At 48.5% G+C, this 21,545-nt stretch overlaps 1 protein-coding gene across 19 annotated transcripts in view; it reads right to left on the bottom strand.

Moving 5' to 3' along the window:
- The window catches only part of SHANK3 (SH3 and multiple ankyrin repeat domains 3), a 396,403-nt gene that overhangs the window by 84,212 nt on the left and 290,646 nt on the right, over positions 1-21,545 (bottom strand). For all 19 annotated transcript variants that reach the window (XR_011327682.1, XM_069801392.1, XM_069801393.1 and 16 more), the window contains one exon: positions 7,660-7,742. Coding sequence is in view for 18 of the 19 variants with exons in the window: in XM_069801392.1 (XP_069657493.1) it covers positions 7,660-7,742 (83 nt within the window). In the remaining variant the exon portion in view is untranslated. The remainder of the gene's footprint in view (positions 1-7,659; positions 7,743-21,545) is intronic.

Genomic DNA, 21,545 nt, shown 5'->3' with positions numbered 1-21,545 from the left:
GGGGGAAGCCCCGACTGCGACTCCTCTGTCCCCATGGCAGTCTGTCCTGCCCAAAAGCCTGATGTGGAAAACTCATGCTCCTCTGGGACACGGGAGATGGAGCCCTGCATGGGACGCGCTGCTGCACACACTGCCCAAGCATGGCCGTACGCAGACATCCACGCGCTGCCTGCAGACAGCATGCCCTTTAAAACACCCTGGAGTCAAGTACTGGCCACGGTGAAGTGACGGCTCACAGCAAATCTCAGGAGCATTCCCCACCTGCTCTTCCCCAAAAGCTAGCTGTTTGGAGGTGGTGGACAGATGCTGACGCTGACAGGACTGGAGCAGGCACTGACCTGGCACCAAGATGCTCGATCCATCTGTAGGGCTGTTCTGCTGACAGCCAGAGATGGGGCAGCAGGCTGGACACACGGGCAATAGTCAGAAGAACAGATTTGGTTTGTCGCCCTGATCTGGGCTGTGGTGATCAAGCACAGAGCTGCCCAGCAGAAACCCCTGCCAAACAGCCCCAGTAACATCATTCACGTACCTTTGTAACCTTTTTCCTGGTTCGTAACACTTCTTTTTGCTGCCCCAGCTTCTTTCCAAACAAACAATCTGCCTCTAGCTACTTTTTTCCCCACTCACCCCAGTTTTGCTACATCTGTATGCAAATCTGGTATTTCCAATACCATCACCTAGGTAATCTTGGCCTTACCTGGTATCACTGAGAGGTTACCTTCTGGAGACCCCAAAGGTCTCCAGTATTCCCTGTCAGTTGTCTGTGAAGTTTGGCCACTTCTAGCACCATCCCCTGCACACTGACGAAAGCCAGTCATTCCTCCAAAGCACTGTCCGTGATGCTGTCTGTCACGTCCCACCTCCCACATCATGTCCAGTCATTCTCTGCCTCCTGTTCAGTTAGCTTAATCTCAGCCTCGTCAGCAGCCCAGCCATTTGCTTACAGCCCCAACACCAACGAAACAAGAAATATTAACCAGAACAACCCGCAGTGTTCAGAGCTGGTTGTAGCCCTGGTGATGGAGGAGGAGGACACCAATACTCCTTACGCAGCCTGGGAATCCTGACCTATGTGTCTCATGGAGGCCTGAGTGAAGGCTGAGCGCAGCAGACCAGCCACCACAAAAACCAGCTTGGGACCAGACCCTCCAAAATACCGCTTCTAGATCAGAGCCCGCGGGAAAGCTTTAGGACAGAAGTATGTAATTTGGTGACAGTTCATCTGTAAGTGCCTACCCAGGAAGGAAATAAAATTTAAGGAGGCTCTTATCCAACTGGCAAAGGCAAAACTAAATCAAAAGGTTTGGAATTAAATTACAGAAATTCTCACTGGTAATGAGGCAAAATTTCTTAACAAGGAGGTCTACTGTTCATTGCAAAAGCTCATGATTTCAAATCTCAGGAAGCATCATTTGTACCTCTCGAGGAGCTATCATGTTAACCCTGCAGCTTTGGTTGTGCAATTTGATTGTGGTGGCCATTTCCAGGTCTTAAAACCCCACTGTCCAGGCTGTCTCACACCAGGTGAGACACTCATACTGCAGCTGTGCCCAGCAGTCAGGAGAAGCCCTGGAAGAGCCAGATCACCAGGAAACCCTGGGGTGGCTTTGACAACCCCCTCAACACCACAGGTCTGAGGGCAAAGGCCCTGCAGAACCCCAATCCTGCCCTTTGGCACAGGGGTGCCGACAGCCCCCCAGAAGCCAAGGGGAGGGTCCTCGAGAGGGGTCGGCTCTGCCTCTGCCACACCACCGCTGCCGGGAAGATGGCATTGCTGCCAGCACACAGCGGCACCTCAAAGGGACACCCATGCCACAAAGCTGGTTCAGTGGCACCCGCCACAGCCAGAAGTGTGCCCAGACCTGAGCGCGCTCTCTTCCCCTGCCCATCTGTGCGGTCTCTTCCCCTGCCCTGCCCATCTTCATGAGGAATTGCTCCCCAGGACCTGATACAGTAAACTCCAGCCCTGACTTGGACTCCTGCAGCATCACAGTTGATTGCACTTCAAGATGCAGGCTTCTTGGGACCCCTGGCAGCCAAGAGGACAAACCGCATCCTGGGGGACATCAAACACAGCGTGACCAGCCGGTCAAGAGAGGGGATTGTCCTGCTGTAGTCAGCGTTGGTGTGGCCTCTCCTTGAATACTGTGAGCAGTTCTGGGCCCCACCATTTGAGAAGGATGTGAAGGACCTCAAATGCATCCAGAGGAGGGCAACCAAGCTGGTGACAGGACAGGGCTGGAAGGCATGTCCTCTGAGGAGCGGCTGAGGACTTTGGGCTTGTCTAGCTTGGAGAGAAGGAGGCTGAGGGGTGACCTCATTGCTTTCTACAGCTTCCTGAGGAGGGGACATGGAGAGGGAGGTGCTGAGCTCTTCTCCCTGGGATCCAGGGACAGGATGCCTGGGAATGGTTCAAAGCTGCATCGGGGAGGTTCAGACTGGACATGAGGAAGCGTTTTACTGAGAAGGTGGTCATGCTCTGGAACAGGCTTCCTCGAGAGGTGGTCGATGACCCAAGCTGGCAGTGTTGAAAAGGCATTTGGACAATGCCCTTAACAACATGCTTTAAGTTTTGGTCAGCCCTGAAGTGGTCAGGCAGTTGGAGTAGATGATTGTTGTAGGTCCCTTTAAACTAAAATATTCTATTCTATTCTATTAAAAATACTGCTTTTCTTGGATGAGTTACTTTTATTACCAGCCAAGCTTAGCAGTGAAAAACATTACAAGTTAATTCAAGCAGAGCAAATTGTTAAGATCAGGGTTAAACCACAAGATCCCAAGTACTTCACCAGAAACACATTTACAGAGTGAAAAATAAAATAATACAGTAGCTGCCTTGGTACTTCTCACCTAAAATCCTGAAGGCATGTCTCAGTTCAAAGGCTAGGGTAGGAAGCCGCACACCATTGTTTTGACATCTAAACAGAGCACTGGAGCAGCAGGTACCTGCTTCCAGCTGGGTGGTCAACAGATAACAAGCACTAATGGAGTGTGTGTATTTGGGGCAGGGAGAAAGGGGGTGCTATGGCGGTTATTTAAAATCAGCTCCTGAATTTTTAAATTTCTAAGGCTACTATAAAAGGTGTGACGTAAGTAGCATTTGCCGTATCTAGACTCTACCGGGCCTTGTTTCTAGTTTTCCATTAGATCTCCATAATGAAGACACCACCCTTAACAACACAGAGGATAGACTTGGTGTTTGACATGATCTGTCTAAACACCTCGGGTCCCAATTTCTGTCCGTCCTGAGGGTCACAAAGTGTCACAGCGCTCCTCCGCACAAGAGCCAAGTTCTGAAAACCATCAGTGAGCTCCTCCATTTCCACAAAACTTTATGATACCAGCAGTATGTCCCAAAACTTGCTGCAAGGCTTTAGGACAACCTCCTCTCTGCCCCTGACCAACAGCAAGATCCTCAAACTTTAACTGTACTTCCCTCACCATACCCCTCCTCGGGCCCCCAGGGCTGTGCAGGGCAGAAGCTGCAGCTGTCAGAGACCCCCGTCAGGCCAATGACACCCAGCACCAGGCACTTCACAGGACCAAAATTCAGCTTGTGGGAACTTCCGAGCCTGAGGTCCTAATGCCAAGTGCTGGGCAGGAAACAAACTAAAACACCCTCAAATGATCCACTGATTGCTACAGAACCAGGCAAGTTCTGTGCTTGGGTGGTTGGTCCACTGAATTCACCCAAGGTGATTTGTCTCAGTAACTGCAATACCAGTTGCTCTGGCTGGTCTTTACACAAAGAGATGCAAACACAAACATCTGACACTGAACATCAAATTTTAACCTTCCCGCAGAGAAAACGTGGCAAAAAACAAGGGGGAGTTTGTCAAGTGAGCAGATGACAACCATGCAGAGATCCTCCCTAACCCGAGCCCTGAGCTCTCTGCGCTTTCCCCCGCAGAGCCCGTGCAGCCAGAACTCGGTCTCGACTGTGGGACCGAGTCACTGGTGAATGGCGCGTGTCCAGCACTGGAGGAGGAACCCAGCCTGCCGTGCACAAGCTTGCCCATGGCCAAGCACAGGCAAAGGGGCATTGGCGATGGCTGCAGGGGCTTCCAGGCACAGGACTGGAAGCTGTGTGGTCACAGTGATCGGTTTTCCCGTGATGCTGAACATAACAAGATGCTCGCAGGGAGTGCTCCGGGGGGATGGGAACAGCAATGGCTCCCATGGGGCCCTGCTGCAGCCCCACTGGCAGGGACGGGGCTGGGGTACAGAACGACCCTCCCCATCGGCAAGTCCCACGGGTTGGCACTTTGGTCACCAGCTGTGACCTGCTGGTTTTACAAGCGGTCCTTGATGGTCTGGCTCAAATGCAAGGACTGATGCTGGACACAGGAGGGGCACTGAGGGGCAGAGAGGCCGTGGTGGGCAGAGGAGAGCAGGAGGACCTGGGGCTGTGGGGAGGCCATGGCACCGGGGCAGGCAGAGTGACAAGGGCACTTGCTGCAGGGAGCAGTGAGAGCTGGGCAGAAACCTGGAAAGCAGGTCTGCGTTCTGCATCAAGGCAGGTGCACCTGGTAAAGCAGGTGAAATGCTTGCTTGGCTGGAGAACTGGGGGGTGGGTGGGGGCAATAAAAAATTGACAACATTTTGGAAAGAAGCAGGAGCAAACCGAGCCCCACAGTGGATCAGCACAGCATCTTCTCCCCAACAGTGTACCGGCTCAGCTGCTTGGGGAGATACACGAATCATAGGAAGCAATCATCTCAGGAAACTTCATGAATAATCTGCCCTGCCTGGTGGCTTCTCCCCAGACTAAGTAGACAAAAGAAAGCTCGTGCTTTGAAGCAAGGACTTAGAACCATTTCCTTTTCTTTTTTTTTTTTAACGCTTAATTTGTATTATTGGCAATACCCTTGCTATTCATAAAATTATCTACTCCTTTCTTAGAGAGTAAATTCCCAAGTCAGGGACTGCGTGTCCCTCTGCCGCTTCCACACAACCCACCATAACCAGGTGCCAACGAGCATTAACTGGCCTAGGAACAATACTTCTCTGCCGAGGGAACTGGTAGCATGGATTTGCTGAGACCATGTGAGGTGCAGTCACCGTATGAACTGTAACCACTACTGTTTACAGGGATGGCCCCAGGGAAGTATGTATGAATAATTTATGAATCATATTACTAAATAGATAGTGCCTCATCTGTAGTCAGGTTAGCCAGGAAGAGGGAGGTTGCTCTAGTCTAGGCAAGGAAGGCTGACTGGTTGACTTCAGGATATTACAAGCCAAGAAATACCATCTTTCAGCATTTTGAGCAAAGGTCTACCATTTGTGTATGTGAAAGGTAGGGATGGTCTCTCTAGGCCAAGAAATGAAGAAGTGAATCCACCTGCTCATCACTTTCCATCACAGTGCTGAGTGAAGGGGCTGCTACTTCGCTTCCCATCTGCTCCAAACGATTCCCTAAGGCAATGGCTGCAGGCAAGTCCCATGTCTGAAAGCTGCAGCTCATCTCCTGCAGGGACGAGGATAAAATAATGTTTGTTCAAATGCTCAGTTGGTTTGACTGGGACATCACCTCCTCCCAGTACTGGACAGAGGTGGAAATGGGACAGGCTGGGAAGGGTGGTGGAGAGCCTTCTCTGCCAGGGGTGCAGCTGATGGGGCAGCTCACATGGACAGGCAAATTTGGGCTTGGGAAGAAATCAACCGTCAGCAAGACTGGTAGAAGCCGTGCAAGATTTTCACCATCCTCTGCAGCACAAAGTGCAGTTTCCTTTGAGGATCATCCAGCTGAGTCTCACTTAATAACCAGCTCCCTCCCTCTGCAGGGACTTTGCTGATGCTCTGGTCCCTCCTGTTTTCAGACCCCTTCTGCGGTTCACCCCACGAGGCCCAAAGTGTTTTGCATAGAGTATCTGAATGAAGAGTGAGCAGTGCTGACATCCATGGGGCCAAGACAGAGAGTCCCAGCATTCTTTCCAGCTTAAACCCCATGGCAGCGCGAAGCACCAGGCTGAGTGTCTGCGAAATACGGGGGTGACTCAGAAGCACCACATTCACCTCTCTGTCAAGAGGATGCTGCTCCCCAAGGGGCTTCAGCAGACTCACCAGCACCCCTGTCCCAGATAGCAGCATGACAGACCATGTCCACCCTGTGAGGGCTTCCGAGCCATGACCCTCTGCAGCCACGCGCTGCTCAGTGCCCCCTGCAGCAATCCCAGGCTGCAAATCCATAAGCCAGACCCAAGTCCCACACAGCCTCATGCCCACTGTTCAACCCACTCCAAGTCCTCTCTTTCAGCCTCAGCAGACAAAGGAAAATACAGAGCCTACAAATGCTAGGAGGGCAAACAACAAGAAAGAAAGAAAAAAGGAAACAGGACAAAATTTATCCCATTTTTCCTAACACAATAGCTGCAAGTCTGATCTGGCAAAAAAATGGATGCCATTTTGAGCCCTGAAGTTTCACTTCATGTTACACAGACTGATGTGAGCAGCACACGGACAGACACGTATGTCACATATATAAGGAAGGGGAGAGAGAGGGGAGGAAGAGACAGCAACCATATTCTGACAGGAACGCAAACACACCCACCGGCACACAGAGCCCTTCTGCGATATGGACAGAACAAAGACAATTCAGGAATCCCCACAGAAAATCACACCCAAGATTAAAGCCCAAATCACAACGATCTTCAGCCACACCGAGGTCCAGGAAAGGAGCAGCACTACCAAACGAGCTGGCAGGCACTGGTTTAAGCTTTCCCTCCTGCATCTTGCACCCTACATGCAAGGAAGGGACAGAAGCATGCATTGCCATGCCTCTGCTTTCAGCAGCTGCATTTCTGAGATCCCCTCGCCTCTCCCCAGTCTTCAGCCTGGAACTGCTGGACAGAGGAATCTCCAGCCAGAGGCGGACCTGCCTCCTGAGCACAGGCGCTGAAGCCTATTTCCTATGTGAATATGAGCACATTCATTACCAGTCCCCAAGGGACTCTTTTTTTGTAGCAAAATTATCAGTTTCTGGCAAGAGGAGCCACAGTAACAACCCGGTCCAAGGTACCGGCTGCACAAGCACAGGTACTCCAGGGCTGTGCCAGGGACGCGTGCCCCAGGCACGAGCAGAGGCTGTCTGGCAACACAGGGTCGAAGGTATGGTGGCAGCTGCAGGACAGACATCTATCGGTTTGTCCTCATGCTGGGGCTGAACCCCAGCACAGCCAGGGCTCTCAGGAGAAGGACCCCAACTCTATACAGCCAAAGTATAGTGAAATACTTCTAGCATTACAAAAAAAAAAAGCCACGGAGGACACAGGCCCTGCCCCATGGGGCTTTCATCTGCACCTGAAACAGAGCAGATGCACTTTATACACCCAGTAAACAGGCAGAAGTGAAAACTCCTACAAATGCAAAGCTACGAATACCAGCATCCGTATCAGAGAAACACCCCAGAAAGTCCGAGATGCATGTTTGCCACAAATGGCATTTTCTTTACAATGCACGTAACCAGAGATAAGCTGCACTCATACTGTCTAGCCACCAGAGAAGGAGAAGAGAGTCCCCTAAGAGACCCCGACGCACAGGGGCTCTCAGGCTGCTCAGCGCAGCCAGGGAAATGGGGTCCTGAGCACCAGCCAAAGTGAGGAGAAGGAGCTTTCCCTCCCAGCCCCAGGACCGAGCGAAAGAAGCAGCCCTTACCTTTGGCCCCTCGCAACACAAACCCGAATCCCTCATGCTCCCTCTTCTGCAGCACGGCCGTCTTCTCCTCAATGATGTAGTCACTGGGCAGGAAAGAGCACAAGAGAATGATGCTAGGGTTAGATTTCAGCACCATGCTGCCAGGCGGAGGTGGCCTTTGTGCCTGTGACAAGGAGACCTCTTCTCATCGACCGTTTCATCTCAGCAAGGAGTTGGGCACAATCTGCTTCCCTCCCTCCCTTGCCCAAAGTCAGAACAAAAAGACGAAAGCTACTTTCCCTCAATGTGTAGGTGGAGGAAAGCCCCGGCTGCCTGGATCACCCTTCTGCCCACCGGACCCCTTCTCAGTCACCTGCATACACATGCAGGGAGCTTACTGATCCCACTTTGGGCTTCCCTTTAAATGATGCCCTTAGCATATAACTGAAGAGTGGAGCGCCTGAGCAGAGGAGGTGCGGGGGGAGGCAGCCATCCATCCATCAGGGAAGCAGCTCTCTGAGACTTTCCGGTTGCCTCTCATATGAAAAAATTAGATGCTTGACGAAAGGAGAGGTGCCTCTTTGGTAAGTTCCCCGGGAGGGAGAACAGCAGAGTTTATATCCTCATCCCGGCGCTCTGATCTTCTCTTAAAATCCCCCCTCCGCGTTGCTAAGTAACGGTCTGTCATTAGCAGAGGGGGGATGCATCGCATTGTCCTAGTTTAACAAAGCTGCTCTCCCTGCCCTCCGCCGCGGCCAGACGAGAAGAACGGGGAAAATCCAGCAGTGGAGAGAGAGGATCGGACACGCAGCTCCGCGTGGACCCCGGTCGCCAGCGACCCTTCCGACAAACCACCTCTACGCGCGCCGGGAGGGGCGGTGGGCGCATGGGGAGGGGAGACTGGAGAGGGATTCTCTCAGCAAACGGGAGCTTAAATGCAGTCCTGCAAATCCCTCCCAGCGGAGCCGCATGTCTGACATCAGAGTGGAATTAATCAGGGACCTCGGTCCTTCTCAGCAGCGCGGGGAAGGAGCTTTGCACATCGAGCCAAAACCGAGAGAGGCAGAGAGGGAGCGATGGTGCGGGCCAGACCCCAGACCTGGGTGCGTGCAGCCAGCGATGCTGGGGGTCTGCCCAGTGCGCAGCAGCGGGGAACAAAGACCCACGCAGCACTGCACTGCACAGAAACGCGCTGCCAAGGAGCAGGTAGAGCAGCGGGCGCGCAGGCAGGCGCGCTCGCAGGAGGGAGGCGGTGGCCGTGGACGGGCGCTGGCACAGAGCAGGCTGGGTTCGCACACTGCGGTATGAGGTGCCCCAACATGCGCCGTACCGCCGCTGCAGGCAGGCACACGCCCCGCCGGCACAGGCGTCCCACGCCACGCCGTGCCGCGCCGGCCGCATCCTGCCCCTTTGCTGCGGGGAAGGGGTCGCCTGCCGGGGCTCAGGCTGCACCCTGCATCACCCTGCTGGGACCCTGCCGAGCACAGCAGGGCCAGGGAGGGAGCGGGCGTTTCTGGATGGAAGGCGATGGGCTGACAGTGCTGCTGCGTGGACTGGGCCGGCGACCCATGCTTTGTGTGTACTTCCTAGCAGCTACGGACTGCGACCGACAAGCACCGGGACAGGACACACCTCTCTGTACCCTGGCCCGCTGTAGCCTCTTCTGCCGGTGCTGCATTTATAGGCGTCGCGATCCCTTTTTGGGTAGGTAGTTCTGTGATTCTGCCATGAACACCAACCACAATGGTATCTAGCTCCTAGTAAGATGGATAGAAATATTCCTTCGTTTTCCAGACCAAGGAAAGGTGATCACAAAAGTCAATACGTGCGACGGCTGCAGGTGCCGAGGCAGTCCAGACGACATACGACAGACATGGTTCATGGAAACTAACGCGACACACAAGCCTGAATTCCTTGGAATTCCCTGGTATTTTACTTTGTGCTATAATTTTGGACACGCTTAGGCATTATCCATGAAAAAATAAGGTATCTATTAAACCAGTAACTTCATGCAACAAAGTACCTAGACATGGATAAACTTCAACAAAACTACGGGAACCGCTTTAAAGGATGCAGCTGCTGTCATACAGTCATCCCTTTATGTCACATTTTCAACACATTGCCTGTCTTTCAAAAGCAGAGCTGGTTATACATATGTTCCTCAATATGTGTAAAACTCTCCCCTCTACAATGAAAAATCCTCTCTTCCAAGTATGGAGTGTCCTACTGGAAACAGATTCATAACTACCGTGTCCAGAAGAGGTCATTATGGTAACATAATCCTCCTGTCCATATAGCAAGAGCCAGACAACCTCAAACCGTGATTCCTGTATCAAAGTAGTTGTGGATGCCCCATCATTGGAAGTGTCCAAGGTCAGGCTGGATGGGGCTTTGAGCAACCTGATCTAGTGGAAGATGTCCCTGCCCATGGCAGGGGGGTTGGCCTAGATGATCTTTGAAAGTCCCTTCCAGCCCCAACCATTCTGTGATTCTGTGGTAAACCTTTATCTTCTTTTTGAACTATGACTTACCATTTAGGAAGAGAGCTAGACCTAAGACATTTCGCATCCACAGGAATATCCCCCCTTTTCCATATGACATGTCAATCCCTTGTAGATGACCTGTGCCAGATCTTAACCTCATACCAAGAGCAAATTCTGCCACCTCTACAAGAATGTGTTTGTGCATGTGTATATGCAAGAGAAAGAGAGAGAAGGAAAGGGAAACAACTGTTTATGTACAAAATCAGGACTGCTATTTGACCTGGTGGTGAGCTGAAGTGCCCAGCTAGTCCTGCTGCAATTGCTTCGTCAATGAGAAAGTGAGGAATCCATGATGAAAGAGAATTCCGTACCTCTCATTCCTTTGTGGTTGTTTCATCCATGCGATAAACTGAAGAAACTCTTGACAAAACTGCTTGTACCCTGCGTAAGTACAATTTCACCCAGCCTCTTCCACCAATCCTCATCTACCAAGATTTCCTGCAATAATGTAAGGCTTTAAATAAGTTCAACCTGCTGCTGCTTTTACCAAAAGTTATTCTGCAGAAAGAATATTTGATTCTTTCCGCCACCTCGGAATTATTCCTCCTCCTCCAAATAAACCGGCAAGAAGTACCTTAATTCAAAACCCTAAACTTGTCAGAAACAAGAGGAAAACTCCCCAACACCCTACTTTCTGCCCCTGAATGCTCCAAAAGTATGTATGTAGAGCTACCTATGGGATTGTTAGCAATGTTGGAAGTTTATTTGTTTTAGCTCACTCTCTTCCTCTGTGTCGTCCACAGAGGGATTTATCAAGTTAGACTTGCAAGAGCACTCCCAGTTTAAGTCCATCCAGAACCCGCAAACCCTTTGCCTATTGCCATCTAGCTCTGTAGGCACCTAAAAATCCTCAGGTTTGTAACCGACTACAGTAAAATCCATTGGACATCTTCACATTTGGATATAACCACACTAATTAGTTCTATAGATAGATGTATATAAACAGTGAAATAAAAAGTCCCTACATTTTTGTGAACTAGAATTGTGGTGGAGTAGAGAGACACCTGAGATACCACTGATCAGCACTGCTGGAGTTCTGAGAGCTGGAGAAAGCAATAAAAACCTGCCCGGGAAAGGAGATACAGCAGTGTAATCAAAGACCTGTGACAGTGTCACAGCGAAAAAAATAACCTGAATTACTCATTTTTTTATTTTTGTCTAAATAAAAATAGGAACTTTCATAAAATAAGATGTAGTAGGGAGATATTTTAAGGCATCAGAGAAGGACTAAGCAAAATAATAATTTAATACTCTTGTGACACAAGTATTTAAATAAAGTTATGATACCCAATGGAAAACAGCACCTCAAGTTCACTGCCAGATTACTGTGCCCTACATATATCTGGTAAATGAATAAACAGATGACCTAATGTAATGATACAGAGGCATTGGAGCACAGATCTTCAAGGCTGCTCCTCAAGATGACAAAAGGTCTAACCGGACCGTCTCGTTTCTGCAGGGTTGAGTGTCAGACCTTCTGCTGGTTTGTCTTTTGTTGAAACCAAATTAATGACAGTTAATGCACATGACGTTTGACTAGGGCAAATTATTTTAGTAACTTTTTGACTCTTTAGAGGGACAAACCTAATAGATCAATCAATGGTCACGGCTGCGCTAAATAGCTACAGTTAGCTCCAGTCATCCTGGTAGCACGATAACAGCAAAGATAAGATTGGATCCTAAAGTAAAAAAACAGCAGTTAGAATTAAAGAGGTTTTTTCAGTTGTCTGGGCCTGGTAAAATTCACTGAAAGTGCCTAGGCAGCCAGTGGAAAGTGTCTGACATCTGTGATGGGTTGTCTCTGAGCGCTTGCATGGGATGCACGACACTCCAGAAAATCTGAAAAAGGGATGATGCTCACCTTTAAAAACAGGCAGTACAAAGATCAAAGGAAGTATAAAATGAAGCAACTCATCTTTAATTCCCAGGAAAATCCTCTAACAAACAACACAACAGTTTAATAAAATATCTAGCAGAAAAGAAAATTATAAATAGCAGGTAGCATGGATTTGAAAGAACTGATTGTACTAAATGAACCTAATTTCTGTTTGAACATAATAGGTCTCATGAACGTGGGAAAGGCAGTTCTGTGATATGTATCTTGATGTCAGTTAGGCATTCTGAATGCTCTAACAAGGCATTCTCATAAAAAGCAAGGGGAACAAACTACTGCAAGGTGAGTAAACAGCTGGTTTGACACATTTTTCACTGTTGAACTGGAATGATGTATCAAGTGCGATTTCACAGGGGTCTGTCTTGGGACAAGCTCAATGTTTACACCAATGCCTAGGATGTAACAGAGAGTAAACTTAAATTTGCAGAAGATCCCATCTGAGAGGGCAGCAGCATATTGGGAGACCGGATTCAGACTCACATGGTACTATCACTGGAGAAATGGTCTGAAAAATACCAGAGGGAAAAGTGCAAGGTACTACAGTCAGGAACTATGAAAAGAAAAACAGAAGATGGAGGAGGACTGTCTGGGCAGCTAGCTGGCAGGAGAGGCCAGAATACCTTCCTGGACTCATAAGCATCAGCAGCAGTGTCACACTTTTGTGAAAAAAGGATGACAGACTGACTGGAGATACATAAACAGGAGTGATGTCTAAGACCTGAAATAATCCTTCTGCCCTACCCCATGCTGCAGTAGTCTTGGGAGTCATCTAGTTAAATGTGGGTGTATATAAACCAAGCACCTACAGTGAGCAAGTCGCTCTGGGCTCTTTTTAGACTCAATGGAGAGCTATTCAGTGAAGTCAATGGAGCTGTGATTCATCCCATGCTGAAATGACCGCCTACATTTTGTCAAATGAATGGCACCCCTGGCTCCACTGACTGCGCACATCTGTATCGACTCCCAGGGTGAGCCAGGGCGATGAGCTCAGACACCTACATGGCAGACACCTACAATGAAATGATGTGAATCACATTACTAAAGTTAGATAACACTCCAGTTGCCCAGTTCTTAGCACCACGCTTCCAGAAGGATGTGGGTCAAGAGGAGAGAGTCCCAAGGAGGACACCTGGAAGATAAAAGGCCCAGCAGCAAAGTAAAAACCTGGTTTGATTGACTGGCTTGATTGTTCCCATGAGAAAATGCTTAAAAGGTGTCACACAACTTCTCAGCAGTATTGATGCTGAAGCACGGGAACAGGGTGGTGATGGAAGGCCACTCACTGAGAACTTTTAGATCAATCTCCCTCAAGAGTAATTTAAGTTCAGCTGAAGCTGATGTTGGTGGAGAGACAGACCATTTCAGGCCTTTCACAACAGAAACCTCACTCACATACTGTGGTGTTCCACACCCACACCCAGGCAGTGCCAGGAGTTTAATTCTGCTCAGCTATCTCGCGCAGAAAACATCTCCCACAACAGAAGATGATTTACAGTAATAGTAAGTAAGTGGGGCACAGCCCATGCTCTGGCCCCAAGAGCATGTGGTACAGCCTGAGTCTTTGTGGACAAACTTTCTTCTCTCCCCCAAAAAACCAAAGCCATAACACAGGGTAGCTCTTTCCAAACTGCATCCGAGAAATTGCCTCTGGCTAGGGTTGGCCTTGCGCTATGGCTGGGCTTGTCCAGGACAGCGCAAGTTGGCCCTGATCAAATTTATTCCATGGAGCAAGCTAGCATTGAAACAGCACAGACAATGATGAGACGGCACGCAGGTCTCCTTCCTATCCCTATCTCACTTCATAGAGCAGATGGAGCTTTAGGGAGAGAGATCACAGATCACCCTTGGATTTATATACCAAACATTTAGGCTTCTAGCCAAAATTGGGGAACAGGCATGTCCTGGAGGTTTGCATCAGCTGGGCACATCACTATTGAACGGTTTGCTGAGCGCAGCAATGGAGCCTGGAGAGACCTACCCAGACCCGAGCACTCCACGGGGGCTGCTGTCACACAGTCCTGTTCTTCTGCAGTGTGGACGCTAGCCAAAGCGTAACACAGCTGTGTTTCTTGGCTCCATTTGAAAATGAGAGAAAAAGAATGACCACAGCGGGTCAAGATCAAGTGTCCCATCTTGAACATTTACTGACAGCAGCAGCCTGGAGAAGAGAAAAGGAGCAGGTCTGAAGTGACTTACTGCTGTCTCAGAAGAGCTCCCAGCCCAGAAACTGGCAGCCAGGGGAACTCAGCAACAACATCAGAAGTGAAACTGGGAAAAGCCCTATCCCAAACAGGAAAATCTCCACTGTAGATGAGGAAACCTCTGGGAATGCAAGCAACAGTGGTGCTTCTGTAATGAAAGCAACGGACAGCAGGAAATGGAGAGGGGGCCAGGAAGGAGCCTATTTATGCTCCTAACTGGTCCTGAAGCACTGATTATCATCAGTAAGATTTTCTGTTTAATTCAGTCAGGAGGCAGCTTATCAAGGCACTGATTATGAACTACGTCAAAAGCAAACTGACAGATGAAAAGCAACTCTAACTCCAGAAGAAACCATCCTCCAGTCACACACACACACACGATTTCAAAGTGCAGCAGGCCCCCAGGAAGGATGTGCTGTTTGAGATCATGTTCCCTCCAGCACTGGTCAAATGCATTTCAGACACCAATTAAAAACCCAAAGCCAGTGCTGCTCGGTCCCAAATGTAATGTGGCCTGTGAGTACCAGAGAAATTCTGAAGATCAGCTATTGCAGAAAGTGAGAAAAGGCACTGAAAAGCAGCATCGTCCCCATTCACACACAGAGAGTTTTCACAGAAAATTTTCAGTACTGGATTCATTTCATATAAACACACCAAGCTGGTAACTTCAAGGGCATTAACCAAAACCTTAAAATAAGACAGCTCATTAAGGGAACAGGAAGTCTAGGAAAGTCCAAGACATGTTTTGCCTGGACTCCAAACTAGCAGCGATATTGATAAAGCTGTTAAGACCTTGCTGTGAATGCTGAAAAGCAGTCAAGTCAAGGAAAAGATGCCATCGCAGAGATGTACAAAAGATAAGCCCCTGGAATAATCAGGCTTATATTTATATTGGCAGAAGGAAGCTATTTGTCCTGAATTTTTATCCTCACTTGCCAGAAAAGGCATTGCAGCTGAATGGGTGATGCTGTCCAGCTCCTTCTCCCTGGATACGCTCTCTACCAGGCAGGCTAAACCTGATACTGACAGTGACAATGGACCACAGATGAGCAAACATGGTCTCAGTCTGCAGCGAGACGAGTTCAGGTCCATCATTCACAGCCTCCCATTATCACTTCTTCAGCAAATAGTCCAAAATGGTGTCTACTAGAAAAGGAGGCAAAGGCAGCCTCTGATCCACACTTAGCGCTGCCAAATTACCGATGTCACCTGTGGGAATTCTGCTCCACAGAAACAGCATTGTTCAAAGCTGACGTCGGAGCCATTTGGCTGCGCAGATGCACAGAGAGACAGATAAGGTAACACGCAACAGCATCTCAAATCTTAGCATGCATCACTAGCTCATGAAATTCATACTACTTATATTTAAAGGGGAAAATGGTCACAAACAGAGGGGTGTTACAGAAGTTAGCCCCACTGCTGTGTCAGCTGTCACATGTACTGGGAAAGGACAGATAACACCTAAAATCTCCCTTTGCTCGAATGAAAGGAGATTAAAGAACATTATGTCTACCTCTTGCCCCATAGGCATTCAGGAAAGAACAATGCATATTTCTATAAATAATAAAACCAAGTCCTAGAAAATCCAAATTCCACAATGTGGATTTATTCCATCCTCAGCAAAGGAGACAGATGGAGACCGTTTAAGGGCACTGTGCTGGAGACACAGTACAAATACACGCCACAGACTGAGAAAGAACAGAAAGAAGCCGGCATGGCTAAACAGCGAGGAAATGGAGGTCATTAAAACCAAGAAAACATCCTTCATAAAGCTGAAACCACATTCAAACAAGGAACATGGAAAGAATCGTGATCTCTTGCAGGTTAAATGCAGAAACACAGTACAGCAGGCCAAACATAAATCTGTGGAACAATTTGCAAAAGACATCAAAACTAAACCACTTCTCAAGTGCATGTGGAGCAGGAAGTCTGCCAGAGCATCTTTGGGGTCAGATGATTGTGGTGTCAAAGCAGCACCCAGAGAAGGTAAGGCCATAACAGGAAACTAAATACAATTTTTGCTTCCCTGCTGTGGGGAGGTTTCCCCTTCAGAAGCGAAGAGACGTGTAGGCAGACATCCAAAACTGAAGTGTCTCTACAAGAGGTTATGGCACAAAAAGGAGAGGCACAAACCACCAGGACCAGACAGTAGACAGCTAAATGTCTAGAGTACCTTGTGGATGACAGTCGTGCCATTCATGGTGGCTAGGTTGCGGTGAGAACCGCAGCAGGACCTGGGGCCGGAACGGTGGGCATTGATGCCTGTTTTTACAGGGGTGCCAGCAGAGAAGGAAGGTGCTGCAGGTCCATCATCCTGATGCCTCACTGGGCAAGGCTCTAGCAACTGGAACAAGCAGACAGCCAGCCAACACATGGATAAGTATTACACTTGGGAAAGCTAAGGTGGCATTTTAAGTGAACGTCTTGCCTCATAAACTCCAGTATCAACTGGTGTCCCTCAAGGGTTTGTACTGGGACCAATACTATTTAATATCTTCATTAACGACATAGTGGGATTGAGTGCAGCCTCAACAAGCTTGTAGATGACAGCAAGCTGAGTGGTGCAGCTGATTTCCTAAAGGGAAGGGATGTCATCCAGAGGGACCCTGACAGGCTTGAGGAGTGGGTCTGTGCCAACCTCATGAAGTTTAACAAGGCCAAGTGCAAGGCCCTGTCCATGGGCAATCCCCAGTATCAGTACAGACTGGAGGATGAATGGATTGAGAGCAGCCCCGTGGAGAAGGACTTGGGGATATTGGTGGATAAGAAATTGGACAGGAGCCAACAACATGCACTTGCAGCCCGGAAGGGTAATCATATCCTGGGCTGCATCAAAACAACTGTGACCAGCAAGTTGAGGGAGGTGATTCTCCCCCTCTGTTCAGCTCTGGTGAGACCCCACCTGGAGTACTGCTTCCAGCTCTGGGGCCTTCAGTACAAGACAGACATGGACCTGTTACAGAGGGTCCAGAGGGGGCCACGGAAATAACCATGGGGCTGGGACACCTCTTCCGTGAGGAAAGGCTGAGAGAGTTGAGGTTGTTCAGCCTGGAGAAGAGAAGGCTCCGGGCAGACCTTATTGCAGCCCTGCAATAGATAAAGGTGCTTATAAGAAAGATGGAGAAACTTTTTACCAGGGCCTGTAGTGACAGGACAAGGGGCAATGGAAGGCAGGTTTAGATTGGACATAAGGAAGAAATGTTTTACGATGAGGGTGGTGAGACAGTGGCATAGGTTGCCCAGAGAAGTTGTAGATGCTCCATCCCTGGATGTGTTCAGGGCCAGGCTGGACAGGGCTTTGAGCAACCTGATCCAGTTGAAGATATCTCTGCCCATGGCAGGGGGGTTGGACTAGATGACCTTTAAAGGTCCCTTCCAGCCCAAACCATCCTGTGATCCTATGATAAACCACATATGGATGCAGGTAAGGGAGGTCCCTCCCCACTTCCAGCAGTTCTGGGATTCTGTAGACAGTGGGGGAAAACCCAACCTACAGTGCTACTGTCAACCACATCAGGAAGCACTCTCAGTCCTCAAAACCAACCAGTGCCGAAGGGCTTGTGCCGACATTGCTCGGGCATTCTCCCTTAGAGCCCACTGTCTGCACTCACGCTGCCCAGAGCTGGCTTGGGTGTCCCCTGGGAATAAACACACTATCTTTTTTTTTTTTTTAATATGTATTTTTGGTTCAAAAATGCTGAAATAACCTGAGGACTGTGCAGCACTTGATGAAGCAGTGTTTCATAACATGGTGCTAAGCGGGAGCACTACATGAGCACGGTATAGGGACAGGCAATGGTGTTTGAGGGTACAGGACCTGCTGGGATTATATTGCAGGATCGTGCAGGGAGAAGACAGACAAACTCAACAGCCTCTTCAGTAGCACCTTTAGCAAGTCCTCGCTAGAATTAAGTATCCCCAGAACCACAACCAAGTTCCAGAGATGCAGTGGGCCAACACCAGAACAGAGCAAGGGGTGAACTGCCAAGCAGCCACAGGGAATGACCGATGGGAAAAAAAGTAGAGCTCTGAGTTGTTTGACAACAAAAACTTAACTAAAGTCTACTTAGATTTCCAAAAGCATTTGACAAGGTCTCTCATTAAAATCTCTTGAGGAAGCCAAGAGGCCATGGGATAAAAAGGAACATTTTTATTTTACATGTTAAATTTGTTAAAAGGTTTAAAATAAGAGTAAATGATTGGATTTCACATCAGAAGAAAGGTCATCAGTGGAGTCTCATGGGGATTGGTGCCAGGACTTACGCTGCTCAACATAGCCCTAGATCATTTATGAGAGAGGAATGAAAGAGAAGTAACAAGGTTTGCTGATAATGCTCAATTATTCAGGATAATAAAGATGAGGAAAACTGTGAGGAACTGTAGAAAGATCTCAAAATGTAAGATGAAATGTAAGGTGGAGAAAAACTGATGCACATGGGAAAAAATAATTCTCTCATACATAAAATCACAGGCTTTGAGCTGACCATTACTACCAGGATTAAGAACTTGGGGATATGGTAGACAGTTCATGAAGAGTGTCAGCCTAATGTCCTACAATGGCCAGGAACAATGAGCAAAGAAAAGTGAGTTAGACAGAGGAACACTATGCCATGGCATAGCCAAAGTACTCCCACATCTTAAATCCTTGGAGTAACTCTGATCCCCCTTTTTGGAAGATAATACAACAAAACTAGAAAAAAAGAAAGATGATATAGACTGTCCAAAGTATAGAAAGATTTTCTGTACAAGGAATGGTGCTGCTTAGCACCACTTAACCTGGAAGAAACACAGCCCAGGGGAATTGGTTGTACCAGATACCGAGTACTACGGAGGGGGCTAACAGTGGTCTGCCTATTGCCTTCTCCAGCACAAGGACTAGGCCAGATCAAATAAACCTAGAAGATAATGTTTGAAATAAACTGCACTTTTCACATGACATAGGATAGTTTCTTCTTGCCACAAGATATTGTGCTAAAAATTTACATAGAATCAAGGACCAACTGGACAAGCTCCTGAAAGAGCAATCCCTTAAGTATTACTGCATACAGGACACACTTTGGATGGAGAATCTCCAGCCCACAAGCTGTTGGATATGGACAGAGTGTGCTAAGGAAGCATCGCCGTGTACATGCCCTGTTCCCATATCCTTCCCTGGTCACTCAGGACTGGTCACAGTCAGAGAAAGGAGAAGTGGACTTTGTGCCTAAGCCAGCACAACCCTCTTACGAAGCTCGGCAAAAGCCCTTCTCAGCTCACAAACTACACATGTGAGCTGAAAAGAGTCATGTCTGCAGTATGTACACATCATGCTGCTCAAAGTCTTTTCTTCTAGAAAACACACTTAAGTGTTTGAAAAGAAATGTGGCTCTAAGGAATCAAATCCATCACACTTAAATCACTTCTGAAAGCTTGCTGGTAGAAACTGCAGGAGCAGCAGGCTGTGCAGCAGACGCATCTGAACTCCTCGTACAGCCGGAGTCCCTCGCCGCGCTCCCTGGTTGCTTTGACAAGGAATGCAGGAATGTGCAGTTTCCAAATCAACCCCACAAACAGCACTGAAGGCTGGCTGTGCTTGGCCTGTCAGGACCATCAGTGACCTGGCTGGCCACCCTGCTTTGTGCTCTGGCATCTGGGATGTTTGAAGCGATTCACATTGACAGTTCTGTTCAGACCCTAACCTGCAACACTGGAAAAAACCCTCACCCATAAAACAAATGACTGAAGCTCAAAAAGAACCAAGCATTTAATCCTACCTGATAGGAGGCCTGAGCCTCAGCAGCTGAAGAATGGTTAAAGCACAGCCCTTCACTGACAGCCCATCCTCAGCCACTGCCTTTTGTCCATTTCTGTCATTGCTGCGTTGTCATTTTAAGAATTAAATCAAGGAAACTCAGCGCAAGACCTTCCTGAAGAAGGTGATTTGGACTGTATTTAACTTCTCCTACTAACTTGACTCTGTCCACTCACATTCCCATAACCACGTACTCAGAACTGCTGAAGTGTGAGCTACTAAATAATCCAATGGAGGTGACTTGTGTGACCGTACAAGGGACAGTGGCTGTTAAGTTCTCATCGTGTCTCCTGGTTTCCTCTTGTTTGGCAAACCCAAACTATACTTCAGACAGATCTTGCAGACCCTGTAGGAGTCAACAGTCATTACGAAATGATCCTTGTCCTGAATCTTTCTTGCTTCGTCCTCTTCAATCCTAGCAAGGCTGCTGATAACTACCTTTTCTTTCCTCTCTTGGGGTATGTAGTGACTACAGTCTGTCTTCCTGCAGATTGAAAGGATGAGGAATGGTACACATGGTGTGTGGTGACCTTGTCGCCATCCTCCTGTTATCAGAGTGCAGGTGGTCTGGCGATGAGTCATCTGTGCGGTGGCATTACCAGGACTTCTATCTAACGCAGCATCTGCACTGTGGGCAGCCCAGGTCAGTGACACAGCCTTCAGTGTTGAGTGGTTTTGCTGCTGACTGTGTTTGGGGTTATCAATACAGGCCATGCCTTTGATCTCTGATCTACTGTCTCTCTTGGTGCCTTCTCACACATACATTTCCATTGATACTTTAATCATACCACCCTTCATATTTCTCTTACACTAGGACTCACCCAGTATTTGGTAGTGCCGACCTCCTGGCGGTGACACCGGCACCTGTCACAGGCTGTGGTGCCGGTTATGCCGACCAGCAACATCTGTGGAGTTGGTCACACTCGCTTTGATGAAATACTCAGTGCTGGAGGGCAGCAACTCATCCAGGGTCACCGGATGTCAGGTTTTCTTGACACACACTTGTCTAATGAGCTGATCATCCTCAGGCAGTGCTTCAGTCCTGTAATACTGGAAATGGCTGCACTCTGCAGATAGTCTCTGGTCTTTCTCTTTTGAGTTATATAATGGTACTGATGGCTATGTGGCCCAAGATATGGGCACTGTTTCTTCAAGTCACACTGGTTTGCATTAAAGGTAAATCCAGCTCCTTGTGATAGCTGCAATACTTTCTGACATCATCCTCATGCAGCTCAAAGGTAGGTCCCAAAATCACTGAGAACAACTGTCTTACTGTCTTTTGAAAATCTTAGATTCACAGGATATTCAGAACAGTAAGAAAAGTGGCTTGTGTCCCCTAAATGGAGCAGCGAATGCAATGAGAAAATGTTTTTGCTAAAATTGCACTGGCATTCAATTTGCTGAACAGTTCAACACCTTGCAGCCTGCAGAAGGAGCACCTGGGTTTCACACAGCTGCTGGTATTCCAATTTCCCACT

This window comes from Haliaeetus albicilla, chromosome 14 (genome assembly GCF_947461875.1).
Source record: "Haliaeetus albicilla chromosome 14, bHalAlb1.1, whole genome shotgun sequence".
Taxonomy (NCBI): Eukaryota; Metazoa; Chordata; class Aves; order Accipitriformes; family Accipitridae; genus Haliaeetus; species Haliaeetus albicilla.
Note: the sequence above shows the minus strand (reverse complement) of the source record. Positions and strands in the feature narration are given on the sequence as shown.